General features: G+C 27.6%; 3 protein-coding genes and 1 long non-coding RNA gene across 6 annotated transcripts in view; 3 read left to right on the top strand and 1 right to left on the bottom strand.

Moving 5' to 3' along the window:
• LOC123263646 overlaps positions 1-20,955 on the top strand; it is a 342,430-nt gene that overhangs the window by 8,726 nt on the left and 312,749 nt on the right. The window lies entirely within an intron of this gene.
• LOC123263566 lies at positions 1,110-5,284 on the top strand. 2 transcript variants are annotated; one of them, XM_044726450.1, is made up of 4 exons: positions 1,110-1,365; positions 1,446-1,695; positions 2,691-3,319; positions 5,235-5,284. In XM_044726450.1, exons 1-3 carry the CDS (start codon positions 1,250-1,252, stop codon positions 3,312-3,314), a joined length of 990 nt encoding a protein of 329 aa, XP_044582385.1. In that variant the 5' UTR covers positions 1,110-1,249; the 3' UTR covers positions 3,315-3,319; positions 5,235-5,284. The 2 variants fall into 2 exon arrangements, with proteins under 2 accessions (XP_044582385.1, XP_044582384.1); XM_044726449.1 differs by lacking the exon at positions 5,235-5,284 and having other exon boundaries at positions 1,111-1,365; positions 2,691-3,382.
• On the bottom strand, positions 4,773-11,861 carry LOC123263554 (interleukin enhancer-binding factor 2). 2 transcript variants are annotated; one of them, XM_044726415.1, is made up of 5 exons: positions 11,846-11,861; positions 11,618-11,751; positions 10,568-10,867; positions 8,352-8,916; positions 4,773-5,183 (listed from the first exon to the last, which is right to left on the bottom strand). In XM_044726415.1, exons 3-5 carry the CDS (start codon positions 10,859-10,861, stop codon positions 4,897-4,899), a joined length of 1,146 nt encoding a protein of 381 aa, XP_044582350.1. In that variant the 5' UTR covers positions 10,862-10,867; positions 11,618-11,751; positions 11,846-11,861; the 3' UTR covers positions 4,773-4,896. The 2 variants fall into 2 exon arrangements, with proteins under 2 accessions (XP_044582350.1, XP_044582351.1); XM_044726416.1 differs by lacking the exon at positions 11,846-11,861 and having other exon boundaries at positions 11,712-11,726.
• LOC123263600 (proteasome subunit alpha type-2) lies at positions 11,827-20,882 on the top strand. The gene is made up of 3 exons (XM_044726497.1): positions 11,827-11,956; positions 17,238-17,570; positions 20,420-20,882. The coding sequence occupies exons 1-3, from the start codon at positions 11,916-11,918 to the stop codon at positions 20,748-20,750; spliced, it is 705 nt and encodes a 234-aa protein (XP_044582432.1). The 5' UTR covers positions 11,827-11,915; the 3' UTR covers positions 20,751-20,882.

Genomic DNA, 20,955 nt, shown 5'->3' with positions numbered 1-20,955 from the left:
TTACACTCATCAAGAGCTTTCATTTGAGTACCCACATGTATTTTTGATATATTTTTCATATATACATATATATAATATATATAAATATATGAAATATATAAAAAATTGATGAGGGTACTCAAATTAAAGGTCTCGATAAGTGTAATGTCGGGATGAGCTTGTATCTTTAAAAATGTAAATAATTCACAAGATACAAGGTCATTTCTTGATTATTGATATTTTTAAGGTATAAGCTCACCCTGATGTTACACTCATCAAGAGCTTTCATTTGAGTACCCACATGTATTTTTGATATATTTTTCATATATACATATATATAATATATATAAATATATAAAATATATGAAAAATTGATGTGGGTACTCAAATGAAAGGTCTCAATGAGTGTAACATCGGGATGAGCTTATATATTTAAAAATATCGATAGATCACAAGATATTTGTTAAAGTACCCTGTACTTTCTCAACTATTGACGTTTTTAAAAATAAAAGCTCATTCCAATGTTAAACTCATCAGGAGCTTTCATTTGAGTACCCACATCAATTTTTCATATTTATATATATGATATATATGAACATATGAAAATATACCAAAAATGCATGTGGGTACTCAAATGAAAGGTCTCAATGAGTGTAACATCGGGATGAACTTATATCTTTAAAAATGTCAATATTTCACAAGATACAAGGTCATTTCTTAATCATGTGTCTAGAGATATTTTTGAATGCAGTCTGAATATCATAATTAATTGACTATCGGTAAGAATGAAATGAAACCTTGAAAAGACACAAATTCAAGTCAAGACCTTTACAATGACCCTAAATTTTACTAAAAAACCGATTTTATTATGTAATTATCCAAGAAAAAAAAATTTTTTTTATTTTTTAAATTAATATAGATTATAAAAAATTTTCAAAATTCAATACCAATAATCATAAATTTCAAAGTATCATCAATATTATTATTGTTAATTTAAATTTATAAGGAATTTTATTGTTAAAATTGAATAACAATAATAATAATAATACTTTTTATTAATAACAATAAAAAAACTTTTTTTTTAGAGTTTTGATATGTCAAAAAAAGAGCGAGAGAGACAGAGAGAGACAGAGAGGAGGAAGCAAGAAGAGAGAGAAAGAAGAAAATAAAAGCTCGATAACAGAAACCAAAAGCGCAAGCGCTAAAATCTGAGAGCTTTAAAGCTCACGTTTATTCCAACTCTCAGATCAGTTCACTGCACAAAAATAAAATGTCGAGCTTCCTGGAGCCGGACGCTGGTTCCCCATCAATGTCCAAAACCGAGGACAATTTGTCAAACAGCGAGGGCCCGCTGATAAAAAAAAATATCCGCAATCACACTTCCAGGTAAGTAATAATTTTCCATTAAATCTAAATATTAATCGAAATCTTTAAATAAAGTATATTTAGTTATTTTTAATTTTCAGCACTGACGTATCTGGACTGAAGCGATCTCCATCGCAGTCAGCATCGCAGGACCCATCTTCATTTGACAGTGAGAAAAAGCGGTACTGTCTGTGGACCCTGACGTTCATCCTGGCGATGATAGGATTCAGCAATCTTCTCCTGAGTATTACGATAATTTCTGTTTTGAGAGTTTCTCAGGGGATGGAGTCTCTGGAGATAATTCCTAGTGAAAATCTGGTCAAGTTTTTTGGAAAAACGGACCTCGATAGGGTAAATTTGAATTATTTAACAATAATTAATTTAATTATTAGCAACCTTGCAGTCACTACGTGACTACTGTGACTTGCGAACTATAAATAATTAAAATTTTGCTTTATTAAATAATGGCTCTAGTTAAATTGTACTGTATTTTCTTAAATATTGATGTTTTTAAAGATATAAGCTCATCCCGGTGTTACTTTCATCAAGAGCTTTCATTTGAGTACCCACATGCATTTTTGATATATTTTTCATATATTTTATATATTTATATATATTATATATATGTATACATGAAAAATGCATGTGGGTACTCAAATGAAAGCTCTTGATGAGCATAACATCATGATGAGCTTATATCTTTAAAAATGTCAATAATTAAAGAATGACCTTGTAACTCGTAAAATATTGACATTTTTAAAGATATAAGCTCATTCTGATGTTACACTCATTGAGACCTTTTATTTGAGTACCCACATCAATTTTTCATATATTTCATATATTCATATATATCATATACATGTATATATCAAAAATGCATGTGGGTACTCAAATGAAATCTCTTGATAAGTATAACATCATGATGAGCTTATATCTTTAAAAATGTCAATAATTAAGAAATGACCTTGTATTTTGTGAACTATTAACATTTTTAAAGATATAAGCTCATCCTGACATTAATCTCATGGAGACCTTTAATTTGAGTACCCACATCAATTTTTCATATATTTCATATATTTATATATATTATATATACGTGTAAATGAAAAATATATCATAAATACATGTGGGTACTCAAATGAAAGCTCTTGATGAGTGTAACATCAGGATGAGCTTATATCTTTAAAATATATATTATATATATGAATATATGAAAAATATATCAAAAATGCATGTGGGTACTCAAATGAAAGCTCTTGATGAGTGTAACATCAGGATGAGCTTATATCTTTAAAAACGTCAATAGTTAAAAAAGTACAGTGCAATTTAACAAATAAATTTTCCAGGTTTGCGTCGAAGAAGGCGTATGCCAAGGCTACGGCGACGAGCCAATGGAGTTAACTGGCGACGACTCAGGAGTCCACTTGAATGTAAAAAATCGGCGACATGACCACTCCCGAGGGAACTTATGGGTCCTTAAAAACGGGACGACAGTGTCTCAAATAGAATCTTTTGAAATAAAAGATTTCCGAACAGGAGATCCGTTTTTCTCGACGGACTTTCCGAATTTCGGACTGCCGAGTGGTGTATTAAAGTTGAACGTCAGAGTGGCCCAGACCCACCGGATAGTTTCGCCGATAAACGAGTCGCTGAGCGTGGACTCAAACCGCGAGGTGACTATGCACGGAGCTGAGAGCCTTCGGCTCGACAGTAAGCAGATAGTCTGGATGGCGGACAACCAGGTCAAGCTTAAGAGCAACGACTCGATCGTCGTTGACGCGGCCAACGGTGTCTTCCTGGACACTAAAAAAATCCCGATTGCCTCGGGAGTTGTCGGAAGCGGAAGTGAGTCATATAAAATTTGCGTCTGCATGCCGGAAGGAAAACTCTTCAGGGTTCTAATTCCTCCTGGTAATGTTAGGGTGAATTGTGCGAGAGTCAGCATGTCTGCTGACAATCCTTGTTTGTAATTTTTAATTATTATAAGGTAAAATCACCAATTTTTGGATTAAAATATGTGAACTATTGACATTTTTAAAGATATAAGCTCATTTTGACATTATACTCATCGAGACCTTTCATTTGAGTACCCACATCAATTTTTCATATATTTCATATATTTATATATATTATATATATGTATATATGAAAAATATATCAAAAATGCATGTGGGTACTCAAATGAAAGCTTTTGATGAGTGTAACATCAGGATGAGCTTATATTTTTAAAAATGTCAATAATTAAGAAATTATATTGTATTTTGTCAATTTATGATGTTTTTGAAAATATAAGCTCATTCCGATGTTAAACTCATTGAGACCTTTATTTTGAGTACCCACATCAATTTTTCATATATTTTATATATTTTATATATGTATATATGAAAAATATATCAAAAATGCATGTGGGTACTCAAATGAAAGCTCTTGATGAATGTAACTTTAAGATGAGCTTATATCTTGAAAAATGTCAATATTTAACAAATTACCTTGCATCTTGTGAAATATTGACATTTTTAAAGATATAACCTCACCCTGACATTACACTCATCGAGACCTTTCATTTGAGTATCCACATCAACTTTTCATATATTTCATATATTTATATATATATCATAAATATGTATATATGAAAAATATATCAAAAATGCATGTGGGTACTCAAATGAAAGCTCTTGATGAGTGTAACATCAAGATGAGCTTGTATCTTTAAAAACGTCAATATTTAAGAAAGTACAGTGCAATTTAACACAAAAGTTAGGATTTCATTTTTTTAAACATATTTTAAATTAAGATTGTCCAATTTTTTGTTTTACATTATATTAATTAATCTTTTGAAAAACAAAATGAATGCTTTTTAATAATATTTTCTCAAATTTAATAATTAATTTCAATGGACAAAGTCAATCATCCGGATACACCAATTATTGACAGGCTGATAAATCGATTGATCCAACTAGTGACATACCGTTGGACCAATTATTGACACCCTTAATGCTTACTTGTCACCATTAATGTGATCTAAATACAATAAGTAAAGTCTGATTGGAGAGGTTACAGCTTGGTATAAACTCACCTGTCAATATCAGATCCATATATTTTGTGTACTAATTATTGACACCAATTATTTTATAATTAATAAATATTCAGTTGAATGTAAATATCCGATATTGTTAATTTTTAATACTTTATTTATTTATTAAAAAAAAAATGTTTAATTTGATTAGTTTAAAAAATAATTAAAAATCTGGAAATTTTAGTGCTTACTTCTAGTTTATTTTACGAGTTTCAGAATACTAAACTTTATTATCTTAATTAATTAATCTTTCTCATTAATTTTTGTTAATTAGTGTATAAAAAAATTGTTATTAATATTGTAGATAAATAAGATTTAAAATAAAATAGGGTGTCAATAATTAAATCCGTAATTAATTGGTGCTTTTATTTTAATTATTATTTCGATACAAGTCTGAAAAAGATTACAATTTTTCAAAAAATCAGAATTAATTTAGGTGACTTATAGAGAGATGTATTAAAATTTTTTTTTTTAAATTATGTTGTGTCAGTCATCATTTCCTCGTTGCTCTCTTCCATGTCTTCTTGCTGCTCCTGGTCAGTTGGAGGCTCGTAGGCTTTGTCCAAGGGACTAGCAACGACGCCACCTGGCCAGACGCTCATTTCAACCGCGAGCTTGTTGCCTCCTTCTAGAAGAGGACGGTAGCCGCCGTGAGCTAGGACGCGCAGCAAGGTTTGGGCGGTCAAGCAGACTTGGTCTTGTTGCTCAAGGGTCATTGCGGTGTGCACTCGGATGTTCCCGCTTTCACATGGATCCGAAATACCTTAAATGTTTTTTATTAAAATAATTATTTTTAGGGTCATAGATTACATAATATTTTTATTAATAAGGTAAAAGCCCCAATTATTGACACAATAAGAGACAAAGTTATGATTTGATTTTTTTTAAGCAATCAAATATCAATATCGTTGAATTTTGTTTGTGGTAATGTTTTAAGTAGAGACATTACCACAAAAATTGACACCCTAAATTATTTTTAAATATATTTATCTGTAATAAGAATAACTATATAAATTTTAATTAAATTCTAATTAATTAAAAAATTGAAAAAAATTACTCAGTTCAAAATATTAAATGTTAATTATTAAAAAAAAAATTAGGAAAACGGTTGACCCTGAAGGCCATCCCTGCAACTTCCCGCTAATTCCATACTTAGGAGCTTAAAATTGCACCAATGACGTTTTTGAGCTCTTCGAGCTCAAAAATATAATTTATGGGTTATTTTGAGCTCTCCGAGCTCAAAGAGATTGCTTTCCTATGCTTTAAAGCTCTTCGAGCTCAAAAGTCTGATAGAGATTTGAAAAGACACTATTTTTTGAATTTTTAAACCGCAATAACTTTTGAACGAATAAACCGATTTTTACGCGGTTAGAAGCATTCGACGCAGTTTTTTAAGCCTCACAAAGAATCTCAAATTTTGAATTGATCGCGCTAGGAATTTTGGAGTTATTCCGAAAAAACACTTTTTACACGCTTTATATTAGCTTCACTTGTATGTCAGTTTGTCAGTATGTAACTCTCCGTGGGTAATCTGCGCGCCTGCGGCCTTCCTTGGTTCTGGTAGCCGTTTCTCAGGCTCGCTCTCCGAAATCGAACTCTGATTCCCCGTATTTATAATATTTATAAATAATTATTTTTTATTAGCTTCACTGTATGTCAGTATGTCAGTATGTCAGTATGTAACTCTCCGTGGGTAATTTGCGCGCCTGAATATTTTTGATAATCAACAAATAATAGTTTAAAGAAACTAAAAAATCACGCTTTTATAAATAAACCAAACTAAAAAGTAAAAAATAAATAATAGTTTAAAAAAACTAAAAACACGCTTTTTATAGAAAACCAAACTAAAAAATAAAAAATAAATTTAAATTAAGAATAGTGTTAAAAATTTCAATAAATATAAATTAATAATAGTGTAAATAAAAAAAATGTATTTTATTTTAAAAAAAGCGTGGGGTGCTTTTTAAGATACTAGAATTTGAATTTGCGCGCGCAAGCGCGCGCCTGACTATAGCATTTGCATATATTTTCATGCTTATGATATATTCGACCAATCACGTTACGAATAGTTTGATGCCACATACATTTCATCTCAATTTTATATTAGGACTAGAACTAGAATTCAAATTTGCGCGCGCAAGCGCGCGCCTTGACTATAGACTTTGCATATATTTTCATGCATATGATATATTCGACCAATCACATCACGAATAGTTTGGTTTCACATACATTTCATCTCAATTTTATTATGGGACTAGAATTGAATTTGCGCGCGCGCCTCATATTTATTGTCATGATATATTTATGTGTCGTTTATGTATATTATATTCACTTTCAACCAATCAGAATGAGAATAAATATTTTCAACCAATCACATCACGAATAGATTGGTTTCACATACATTTCATCTCAATTTTATTATGGGATTATCAAAATGATAATCACTCTACTCATATCTGTCAATAAAATATTTATAACTATTGACACCATGCACCTCACGCTTTTTTTAAAATAAAATACATTTTTTTTATTTACACTATTATTAATTTATATTTATTGAAATTTTTAACACTATTCTTAATTTAAATTTATTTTCTATTTTTTAGTTTGGTTTTCTATAAAAAGCGTGTTTTTAGTTTTTTTAAACTATTATTTTTTCGGTTTTCTTTCGTTCACGATATCTCTCGAACGAATAAACCGATTTTGACCGGACTGGTGGCGATCGACGTGGTTTTTTGAGGTTAAGAGCTAATTAGTTTTTGGAATTGAACCATCAAGCCGTTTAAAAGTTATTCCAAAAAAACCACATTTGAAAAAAATTTTTTTTCAGTTTTTTTAAGATTTCTCAAAATCTATTGATCTGAATCGGTCCAAATTAGTTTCAAAATCTAAGTTTGGTCAAGCCCTTTTGAATGGCACCAACCGCGATGAAATCGGTCAAGCCGTTCAAAAGTTATAAGCGGTTAACATACTTTCACACACACACACATACATACAGACACCGTGACAACCTCGCGGTTATAGTCAGGGAAGCTTCCTGTGACCTTCAAACGTCTGGATCTGATGAAAACTCGATTTTTGCAAAACGGGGTGAAAACAATAACTTCCCGATTTTTGAAAATCTTCGATTTTTTTAGCGGGAAGTTAAAAAGAGCACCAGTTGATGATCAAACCAGCTTACGAGCGTCTTTCTTAACAACTTTGGTTAGAAAAGCAATATTTTTAAATGCCGAGTTTAAATTAATTTCTTCATCTAATTATATGATCTTTTATTTTTTTTAATTAACAATATATGAAAATTTAATAAAATTGAATAATCGAAATTAATTGTATGCTTTATAATATTTAAATAATGGGTGTCAATAACTAGTTGATAATTTTTAAGTTGAATCTCATATTGACAGCCAGTCGACAGCGCTATCACGCCATTTTTTACTTTAATCTAAAAAATTAACTGTAAGAGTTTGAACTCTTGATTCAATAAATTATTTTTAAATTAATTTTTATATTTTTAATAGTAATTAATCATTTATGGAAATTATTATTAATAAACTTTAATAATATTGATTACTTAATAATAAGTTTCGATAAATAAGAATAAGCAGATGATTCTAGGCATGCTTAGTATAGGTGTCAATAATTGGGGCTAAGGTATGTCAATAATTAGATCAATCAGTTTTTTAACCTGTCAATAATTGGTGTATCCGAATACTCTATTTAATTATTTAAAATTAATTAGTAAATATCAGTGATTATCATTTTAAATAAATAAATTGATTAGTAAAAACATTATTTGAGACATTACCACAAACAAAATTCAACGATATTGATATTTGATTGCTTAAAAAAAATCAAATTATAACTTTGTCTCTTATTGTGTCAATGATTGGGGCTGTTGCCTTATTTCAATAATAAAAATTTAAAAACTAACCTGCAGAACCCGGTAAAAATAATCCAGAAGACAACAGTTGAAGAACTCGTCGGTAAGCTTGATTAATCGGCAAAGCTTGTCTCCCAGGGTTGTTCATAATAGCATTATGAGCCAGCAAATCAAGCATCCAAGGAGAAAGAGGTTCGAAACCTTCGAACCGGCTCCGCAAGTCTCTCAACAACCGAATCAAGATCTTGATGCTGGAATGGTGAGCGTTCTCTTCAAACCAACGCGAGTGTCTTATCGCGGCCAAATGTCCTTGGCAGATTTTCACATCAATGTGCTGATCAGACTCCAGCTTCCGGAGATTTTGGTGCAGAGTTGTTATCAAAACTCTCACGGTTGCTTCGTTGTTGGCAATGTCGAACCCACGCTCGGTCTGGGTTAGCTTGAACACGTCTTTTGGATTAACAGTCTTTAAATCCAAGTAGACTTTGTTGCCAAGAGCTTCTACGGCTGTTTTTGTTGGGAGAGTTTTTAAGATTACCACAATGTCTGCGACATTGTGGCCTTTTATCATTGTTCCTTTTTTGAAGCTACCGACTTTTCTTACTTCTTCCAATTGCTGTAATTAAATAATGATTTTTGTTAAATTGAACTGTACATTCTTAACTATTGACATTTTTAAAAATATAAGCTCATCATGATGTAACACTCATCAAGAGCTTTCATTTGAGTACCCACATGCATTTTTGATATATTTTTCATATATACATATATGTAATATACATAAATATATAAAATATATGAAAAATTAATGTGGGTACTCAAATGAAAGGTCCCGATGAGTGTAACATCATGATGAGCTTATATCTTTGAAAATGTCAATAATTTTGAAATTATATTGTATTTTTTCAACTTATGATATTTTTGAAAATATAAACTCATCATGATGTTACACTCATTAAGAGCTTTCATTTGGGTACCCACATGCATTTTTTATATATTTTTCATATATACATATATATGATATATATAAATATATAAAATATATGAAAAATTGATGTAGGTACTCAAATGAAAGGTCTTGATGAATGTAATGTCGAGGTGAGCTTATATATTAAAAAATGTCAATAGAACACAGGATATTTGTTAAAATACCTTGTACTTTCTTAACTATTGACGTTTTTAAATATATAAGCTCATCCCGATGTTACACTCTTTAAGAGCTTTCATTTAAGTACCCACATGCATTTTTCATATATTAATATATATTTTAAAAATATAAGCTCATTTTAATGTTACACTTATCAAGAGCTTTCATTTGAGTACCCACATGCAATTTTAATATATTTTTCATTTACACACACATATATATATATATATATATATATATATATATATATATATATAAATATATAAAATATATGAAAAATTGATGTGGGTACTCAAATGAAAGGTCTTGATAAGTGTAATGTCGAGGTGAGCATATATCTTTCAAAATGACAATAATTAAGAAATTATATTCTATTTTGTTAACTTATGATATTTTTAAAGATAAAAGCTCATTCTGACGTTACACTCATCAAGAGATTTCATTTGAATATCCACATGCTTTTTTGATATATTTTTCATAGATACATGTATATAATATATATAAATATATAAAATATATGAAAAATTGATGTGGGTACTCAAATGAAAGGTCTCGGTGAGTGTAATGTCGGGGTAAGCTTATATCTTTAAAAATGTCAATAGTTCACTAGATATTTGTTAAAATACCCTGTACTTCCATAACTATTGACGTTTTTAAAGATATAAGCTCATTCTGACGTTACACTCATCAAGAGATTTCATTTGAATATCCACATGCTTTTTTGATATATTTTTCATAGATACATGTATATAATATATATAAATATATAAAATATATGAAAAATTGATGTGGGTACTCAAATGAAAGGTCTCGGTGAGTGTAATGTCGGGGTGAGCTTATATCTTTAAAAATGTCAATAGTTCTCAAGATACAAGATCATTTCTTAATTATGTATCTAGAGATCATTTTTAAATGGAGCCTAAATACTTATCTATATTATTAAATTAAAAAAAAAATTTTAATAACAATAAGCACTATAAAATGTTCTAAATTATTTTTATTATAGAATAATAATAATAATTATTAAAAAAATTTCCAAGTTATTATTCTTAAAATTTTTTTTTTTATCACAATTCTTCAAAAAATTCTTAAATATCTCATAATCAAAACATTTACTTACACAAGCTTCAAAAGTCCCCGGAGCAACAATTAAATTATCCAAAACACTCTGCAATTTAACAGTAAGATCCAAAATCGCAGTTTGCTCCTTGGGAGTCGGACACATGTCAGAATTTTTCTTCAGCAAAGCCATAGTAAAGTCCGACTCATCTGGCATGGGCTTAACCGGTGGAAACGCCGCTTCGCATAGTGTGTAGTCAAACAAATGTCTCAACAAAAATTGCTTTCTTATGAAGCCCATACCACGACCTATTCCTCCACGTCCTCTAATCATTCCTCCTCTTCCTCTAACCATTTTTATCTACAAATATTTTATTATAAATTTATACAGCTGATAATTTTTAAAAATTTTTTTGACTATTAAATTAGCAGACAATTTTTTTTTATTATTATTAAAATATAATTTTTCAGAGTTAAAAATTTTTTTTTGTAAATTGTAATTATTTAATAATTTATTATTATTATTATAATTAAAAAAAAAATTGTAGCAAAATTTTTTAAAAAAAATTTTTTACCTTTAATTAATTAAATTAATAATCAAAAAATTATTATTATTATTATTATTATTATTGTTGTTGTTGAAAATTTTAGCAAAATTTATTAAAAAAAATTTTCAAGCTTTGATTAATTAATTGAATAATAATTAACAAAAACAATATAATTTATTGTTATTATTATGATTATTGTTATTATTTAATAATTTATTATTATTAAAAAAAATTGTAGCAAAATTTTTTAAAAAAAATTTTCAAGCTTTAATTAATTAATTGAATAATAATTAACAAAAAAAATATAATATATTATTATTATTATTATTAAAAAAAAAAATTTATTAAAAAAATTTTTTAACTTTAATTAAATAATAACTAAAAAAAAAATTTTTAATAATTTTCTAGAATTAATTTATATTTTTTTTTTAATAAATTAAAAATTTTGTCGTGTTTGCTAAAATGCACTCACAAAAATCAATACTTCTATTTACACTCCAAAAAAATATACAATTAAATAAAAAAAAAGCATTTTTGATTAAAAAAAAAAATTTAATACTTACAATTTTAACTTATAATTTTTTTCTTTTAAATATTTATTATATAAAAAAATAATAAAATTGTAGCCGGTTGTTTATTTTAATTATCAATATTAACCTTGCTGAAGTTCGACACCAGCTATCAGCAATTTCTCCAACTGAAAGAGAAAAAAAAAAAAAACGTTACATTATTATGATTATTCTGACAGAACTAACAGGTGCTGCTGCCTGGCGGGATTTTTAATAACTTACCGGCACGCGGCACTTGAATCAAACTTCAGAGCGTTAACTGACTAGACACAATTTGTGAAAAGTGATTGTCATGGCGTCTGAGAGATACAGTTTTTCTTTAACTACTTTTAGGTAATTATTAATTTATTATTATTAATATTTAATAACAAAAAAAAATTATTATTTATTGTTATAAATTTGTAAGTAGAATTTTTATTTTTATTTGACAAGTTTTGACGTTTTGTTAAGTGTTGTATTGTTAACCTCAATTTTTTTAAATAATAATAATTAATATTATTGAATTACAGAAATTAGTTTTTTATTTAATAATAATGATAATAATTATAACTTGAAATTTTTTCCGATTATTATTATTAATGAATTATAAAAATTTTTAATAATAATCACTATTAAAAATTTTTTTAAATTACTATTATTATTATTGAAAATTTTTCATACTTCTGAAAATTAATTTAGATATTTTATAATTTTAAGAATTTTTTTAACAAATTATGTCAAAAAAATTGAGCAAAAAAAAAGTTGATATTTAGAAAATTAAAAAATTAAATAATGCAATTTTTTAGAAATAATTTTTTGTAGCAAAATTTATTTATTAAAAAAAATTAAAAAGTGGTCAAGCGACTGCTAGCTTTAATTTAATTTCATAGTTTATTAATATTAATAATAATAGTGTTGATTTGAAAATTCTTATTATTATTATTGTAAATTATTAAAAAAATGATAATAAAATTAACATCTAACTTTTATAATTATTTTTTTAAAATAAAAATTTAAAATGCAATTTAAAAATTTGTATTTTTTATTATTATTGCAATTACATTAGGAAAATTTAAAAATTTTAAAAAATCAGCTGATTCAACAATAATTTTCAAATTTTTATTATTATTAAATTATAGAAATTGTTTTTTTTTAATAATAATGATAATAATTATAACTTAAAATTTTGTCCAATTATTATTATTATTAAAATTATTTTTAATAATTCAATAATAATAATTTTTAAATTTTTATCATTTTTATTATTATTATTTTATATTTAATATATGAAAATCGGTGTTTTTTAAATTTAATAAATCAAAGATAGTTAATATTGTAAGCCAGCTCCCCGATCCAAATTGTTGGAGAATTACTAATTTTTCATTATTAATTGTTCACCATATTATTTCATCGGTATGAAGTCTCAATACCATCAGAGAAAATTTAGGTGACGATAATAATTAAAATTTGTTTAGACAATTATTATTAGAGAAAGATGTAATTTTTTACTCAGTGACCGAAAAAATAATTCGGACAGCCCAGACCAGGACTCGAACCTGGATCTTTTGGTTACGCGCCAAATGCTCTACCAGTTAAACTATCCGAGACCTATCCGTAATTACTATTCAGTTACCTATTAAGTTAGACTGAGTAATTCTCATTTGGCCAGGAATTTTTAATGTATATTTAATATATGATCGGTGTTTTTTAAATTTAATAAATCAAAGATAGTTAATATTATAAGCCAGCTACCCGATCCAAATTGTTGGAGAACGACTAATTTTTCATTATTAATTGTTCACCATAATATTTTATCGGTATGAAGTCTCAATACCATCAGAGAAAATTTAGGTGACGATAATAATTAAAATTTGTTTAGACAATTATTATTAGAGAAAGATAGATAGATAGATAGATTTATATTTATTTGTCCTTAGAGCCGAAGCTCCCTCAAGGCCATCAATAAGCAATACATTATATATATATATATATATATATATATATATTAAGTATACAGTATAATATATATATACATATATATATATACTAGCTGATACCCACTCCGCTTCTGCTGGGCATACAATAAAATTTTTATGTTGTAACCTAGATGAAAAATATAAACAAAATGATTAATTTCAAAAAGATAATTAATATAAATTTTGAATTAGAGAAAAGTGATTGTTTATGATAACCGGTGTTAGCGAGTATTAAATATATGAGAAAAGTATTTTATTATTAATAATCAATCAATCAATGGGTCAGTTAGTCAGTAAATCTGTCATTAGACAGATTTCCGCATCACCCATGACGTACTGTGTAGTGAGATGCGTTCCCATTATAATAATGTTATCCTAAACATTTAGTCTAGACCGGATAGGTCAAATGGTAGAGTAGCCGACATGTCACCGGAAGGTTCTGGGTTCGAATCCCTGTCCGAGCTATCTGAATTTTTTCTCGCATATTCTGTAAACTCTTATTAAGAAGGTCCTTTCCTATTTCTTTCTCAATCTCTTCCTCCTCCAATTATTCTGTTACGTGAATGTTGGAACGATTCACGTAATAATTATCCGTAATTCCTATTCTCTTCCCTCTCATAGTATTATTTAATTTTAAAAAATGTCAATAATTTTTTTAATTTTAAAAAAATGTTAATAATAAAATACTTTTCTCATATATTTAATACTCGCTAACACCGGTCATCACAAACAATCACTTTTCTCTAATTCAAAATTTATATTCATTATCTTTTTGAAATTAACCATTTTGTTTATATTTTTCATCTAGGTTACACCATAAAAATTTATTGTATTCCTATCGAAGCGGGCGGGTATCAGCTGGTTATTAATAAATTCATAACAAATTAAGTGGTATTAAAAAGTATATTTATTATTACTCATTTTATTAGAAATTATCTTAAATCGACCGTTTTTTATAATAATTTAACGATATCGTTGTAAAATTTTAGAGAAGACGCATCAGACACAATTTACCATTTTAATTTTAATCATTAAAATCAGTATAATCATTTAACAATATCAACTTGATAATATTTATGTTTAATTTATCTGTGTTATGATATAATCGAGTTCATCCTTCATGATTATTCAATACATATAAGTTATTTCAGTTATTAATGATTTAGCTATTCTTTTCTTAAAAAAACGTATGATTATGAATTCTACTGTCCCCAACAGTCAATCGATAAAATTTAAAATCAATCATTTTGACAGTTATTATAGCAACGGTAACCATGATAACGGTAACCATGGTAACGGCAACCATGGTAACGGTAACCATGGCAACGGTAACCACGGCAACGGTAACCATAGCAACGGTAACCATGGCAACGATAACCATTACAATGGTAACCATGGCAAAGGTTGATTAGCGTGGGTGGTTGTAGGGGGGTTGAGTTCGATAATTTACGGGTGCCACTGATGGTTTCTTAGTTTAGAGGGTCAAAATGATATTTCGCTCCCAAAAAGAGAGAGATATAGGGAAGGGGAAAGATTATAGGGCACGGAGGGGAGGAGAAGAATGAGAGGGAGGGAGGGAGGGCATATGTGATGGTAGACGAAAAATTCATTTTGGCTAGGAATTGCGTAAAATCCGTTCTTAGTGAGCGTCTACATCACGAATGGAGTAACTATGCTAAATTTCAAGTCAATCGGGCGAATAGTTTCGGAGATCTCGTGATGAGTGAGTGGTATTTCAAGCTTATATATATATAGATATATATATATATAATATATATATAAGTATACAGTATAAAAATACAATTACAATAGTACTGTAAGTTTGATAATATAACAACAGCAAGGTTTTAAAGTTACTAAATACAATAAAGTTACTTAATAAATTTACAGTAGTTAGTTAGTAAATTTATAAACACTGAGACACTTTTGAAACAGAAATTATAATTAATTAAACAAATATAATAATGATTTTAATTGCCATTAGCCAGAAAAAATGAAAAAGATGCATTTTGAAATTCAGGAAGATTATCTACAGTTGTCAGCCCAGGTGGCAACGAGTTTCAGATACGTATACCATTGATTATAAAAGATTGTTCATACATATTACTGTTTGCTCTTGGCAAACGCAAGTAATCTTGTCTAATGTCACCTCTACGCATTGATACATTAAGATATTGAAGTCCTGGGCCAAACAACTGCCGAGAATTTAGCCTTATTTCTTTAAAAAACAAACATGCTATGAAATAATCTCTTCTCTTACTTAATTTTAGCCACCCTAATTTATTATAATACGGGGTTACATGTTCATATCTGGATAATTTGAAAATAAATCTTACGCAAGAATTCATTTTTCTTTGCAACCTAAGCAGCAGCTTTTTCGACATGTTGGTAAACGCAGCACAACAATAATCAAAAATCGGGAATAAAAGTGTAGTCACTAATTTTACTCGCAATTGTTCATTAAATATTTCATTGTTAATTTTAAGTTGAGCTAACGTTTTCATAGCTTGATTACAAGTCTTTAATACTTGGTGTTCCCAAGAGAGATTATTATCTAAAATGACGTAATTTTTAAGATGTAATTTTTTACTCTGTAACTTTTTTCAGTGACCGAAAAAATAATTCGGACAGCCCAGACCAGGACTCGAACCTGGATCTACCCGTAATTACTATTCAGTTACCTATTAATCGGTGTTTTTTAAATTTAATAAATCAAAGATACAACAATTTGGATCGGGTAGCTGGCTTATAATATTAACTATCTTTGATTTATTAAATTTAAAAAACACCGATCATATATTAAATATACATTAAAAATTCCTGGCCAAATGAGAATTACTCAGTCTAACTTAATAGGTAACTGAATAGTAATTACGGATAGGTCTCGGATAGTTTAACTGGTAGAGCATTTGGCGCGTAACCAAAAGATCCAGGTTCGAGTCCTGGTCTGGGCTGTCCGAATTATTTTTTCGGTCACTGAGTAAAAAATTACATCTTTCTCTAATAATAATTGTCTAAACAAATTTTAATTATTATCGTCACCTAAATTTTCTCTGATGGTATTGAGACTTCATACCGATAAAATATTATGGTGAACAATTAATAATGAAAAATTAGTTATTCTCCAACAATTTGGATCGGGTAGCTGGCTTATAATATTTATCTTTGATTTATTAAATTATTATTATTATTATTATTAATAAATTATGAAAATTTTTAGTAATAATAATAATTAAAAAATTTTTCAAATTATTATTTTTTATTAAATTATAGAAATTATTTTTTTTAATAATAATGATAATAATCATTACTTAAAATTTTTTCCAATGATTATTATTATTAAAATTATTTTCAATAATTTAATAATAATAATTTTGAAATTATTATTATTATTATTATTAATGAATTATGAAAATTTATAATAATAATGATTTGAAATTTGTTGTTGTCATTATTATTAAAAATTTTTTCATACTTTATTAATAATAATAATATTAATTAAAAGATTATTATAATTATTGTGAATTATTATAAATTGAATTAACAGATAATAATTATTTTTTATTAAAAAAAATAAAAATTTTAAACGCAATTTAAAACTTTTTAAAAATTAGCTGATTAATAATTGAATTTTTAATATAAAAAATTAATATTTTCAGCCCTTCGGGTAAATTAGTGCAAATAGAATATGCACTGGCAGCAGTCGCCGCTGGAGCACCAAGTGTTGGAATAAAAGCCTGCAATGGAATAGTCCTGGCTACGGAAAACAAACACAAGTCTATTCTGTACGATGAGCACAGTCTCAGCAAGGTTGAGATGATCACCAAGCACATTGGAATGGTCTACAGTGGAATGGGTCCGGACTACCGGCTGCTTGTCAAGCAAGCTAGGAAAATGGCCCAGCAGTACTTTTTGGTCTACCGCGAGCCTATTCCTACTGCTCAGTTGGTTCAAAGAGTTGCTATGCTTATGCAAGAGTACACTCAGTCTGGGTAAATTATTTACTTTTAATTAATTAGAGTTAAATTTAGAAAAATTTTCAATTTTAATTATAATTTTCTAATTTAAAAAAATTTTTTTTTAGTGAAAAATTTGTTACAAATAATTAAAAATTAAAATTCTATATTAAGAAAATTTAATGAACAATACCTAGAATTTTTTAAAAATATTATTTTAGTTCTAAAAAAATAAAAAAAAAGTAGAAATTGAAAAAAAAAGTATTCAATTTTTTTTAAATGAAAATTAAAAAAAAAATATTATATGACACTTTATGAGACTCATGAAAAATCTCGTAAACTATTGACATTTTTAAAGAAATAAACTCATCCTGATGTTACACTCATCAAAACCTTTCATTTGAGTACCCACATCAGATTTTCATATATTTTATATATTTATATATATTATATATATGTATATTTAAAAAATATATCAAAAATGCAACTCGGTACTCAAATGAAAGCTCTCGATGAGTGTAACATCGGGATGAGCTTATATCTTTAAAAAAGTCAATAGTTAAAAAAGTACCGTGCAATTTAACATAATTAAGAAATGGGCTTATATCTTGTGAACTATCGACATTTTTAAAGATATAAGTTCATCTCAATGTTACACTCATCGAGACCGTTCATTTGAGTACCCACATCAATTTTTCATATATTTTATATATTTATGTATATTATATATATGTATATATGAAAAATATATCAAAAAATGCATGTGGGTACTCAAATGAAAGCTCTTTGATGAGTGTAACATCGGAATGAGCTTATATCTTTAAAAAGTCAATAGTTAAGAAAGTACAGGGTATGTTGATAAATATCTTAGAACTATTGACATTTTTAAAGATATAAGCTCACCCCGATATTACACTCATCGAGATCTTTCATTTGAGTACCCTCATCAGATTTTCATATATTTTATATATTTATATATATTATATATATGTATATTTAAAAATATATCAAAAATGCAACTCGGTACTCAAATGAAGGCTCTCGATGAGTGTAACATCGGGATGAGCTTATATCTTTAAACAAGTCAATAGTTAAAAAAGTACCGTGCAATTTAACATAATTAAGAAATGGGCTTTTATCTTGTGAAATATTGAAAATTTTAAAGATATAAGCTCATCCCGATGTTACACTCATCAAGACCTTTCATTTGAGTACCCACATCAATTTTTCATATATTTTATATATTTATGTATATTATATATATGTATATATGAAAATATATCAAAAAATGCATGTGGGTACTCAAATGAAAGCTCTGATGAGTGTAACATCGGAATGAGCTTATATCTTTAAAAAGTCAATAGTTAAGAAAGTACAGGGTATGTTGATAAATATCTTGTGAACTATTGACATTTTAAAGATATAAGCTCACCCCGATATTACACTCATCGAGATCTTTCATTTGAGTACCCTCATCAGATTTTCATATATTTTATATATTTATATATATTATATATATGTATATTTAAAAAATATATCAAAAATGCAACTCGGTACTCAAATGAAAGCTCTCGATGAGTGTAACATCGGGATGAGCTTATATCTTTAAAAAAGTCAATAGTTAAAAAAGTACCGTGCAATTTAACATAATTAAGAAATGGGCTTTTATCTTGTGAAATATTGAAAATTTTAAAGATATAAGCTCATCCCGATGTTACACTCATCAAGACCTTTCATTTGAGTACCCACATCAATTTTTCATATATTTTATATATTTATATATATTATATATATATGTATATTTAAAAAATATATCAAAAATGCATGTGGGTACTCAAATGAAAGTGCTTGATGAGTGTAACATCGAATGAACTTATATCTTTAAAAAGTCAATAGTTAAGAAAGTACAGGGTATGTTGATAAATATCTTGTGAATTATTGACATTCTTAAAGATCTAAGCTAACCCCCATATTACACTCATCGGGACCTTTAATTTGAATACCCTCATCAGATTTTCATATATATATTTATATATTTATATATATATATATATATATATATATATATATATATTTATATATATATTATTATATATATTATATATATGTATATATGAAAAATATATCAATAAAAAATGCATGTGGGTACTCCAATAAAAGCTCTTGATGAGTGTAACATCGGGATGAGCTTATATCTTTAAAAAAGTCAATAGTTAAAAAAGTACCGTGCAATTTAACATAATTAAGAAATGACCTTATATCTTGTGAACTATTGACATTTTTAAAGATATAAGCTCATCTTAATGTTACAATCATCGAGACCTTTCATTTGAGTATGCACATCAATTTTTCATATATTTTATATATTTATGTATATTATATATATGTATATATGAAAAATATATCAAAAATGCATGTGGGTACTCAAATGAAAGCTCTTGATGAGTGTAACATCGGAATGAGCTTATATCTTTAAAAAAGTCAATAGTTAAGAAAGTACAGGGTATATTGATAAATATCTTGTGAACTATTGACATTTTTAAAGATATAAGCTCACCTCGATATTACACTCATCGAGATCTTTCATTTGAGTACCCACATCAATTTTTCATATATTTTATATATTTATATATATTATTATATATATCATATATATGTATATATGAAAAATATATCAAAACGCATGTGGGTACTTAAATGAAAGCTCTTGATGAGTGTAACATCAGGATGAGCTTATATCTTTAAAAACGTCAATATTTAAAAGAGTACAGTGCAATTTAACAAAGATCATTATTTAAATACACTTTTTTATAATTTATTTTTTCAATAAAAAGAAGCATAAAATTTTTAAGCATCTTAATTAATAATCACTAAATTTTTTTCAGAGGTGTACGACCATTTGGAGTATCACTCCTAATCTGCGGCTGGGACAACGGTAAGCCTTATTTATTCCAATGCGATCCATCAGGCGCGTACTTTGCCTGGCGTGCAACAGCAATGGGAAAAAATTTCATCAACGGAAAAACTTTCCTCGAGAAACGTTACAGCGAAGATCTCGAGTTAGATGATGCTGTACACACTGCCATTCTGACGTTGAAGGAAGGGTTTGAGGGACAGATGACTGCCGACAATATTGAAGTTGGAATTTGCGATGCCAGCGGTTTTAGACGACTTGATCCTTCTCACGTCAAAGATTACCTTGCAAATATTCCTTAATTTAAAAAAATTATTTTATCCTTTTTTTGTACTTCTATAATTACACTCTTAAAACTTCAATAAAGGTTCGATTGGTGAGAAGATTATAGGAGTTAAGTATAAAAATAAAAACTTGCTATTTACTATCAAAAAGATTATTTTTATTTTAGCAAAAAATTTTTTTTATTATCAGTTAGCAACCTTGCAGTCACTACGTGACTGCCGT

Source organism: Cotesia glomerata, linkage group LG4, assembly GCF_020080835.1.
Source record: "Cotesia glomerata isolate CgM1 linkage group LG4, MPM_Cglom_v2.3, whole genome shotgun sequence".
NCBI classification, from domain to species: Eukaryota; Metazoa; Arthropoda; class Insecta; order Hymenoptera; family Braconidae; genus Cotesia; species Cotesia glomerata.
Note: the sequence above shows the minus strand (reverse complement) of the source record. Positions and strands in the feature narration are given on the sequence as shown.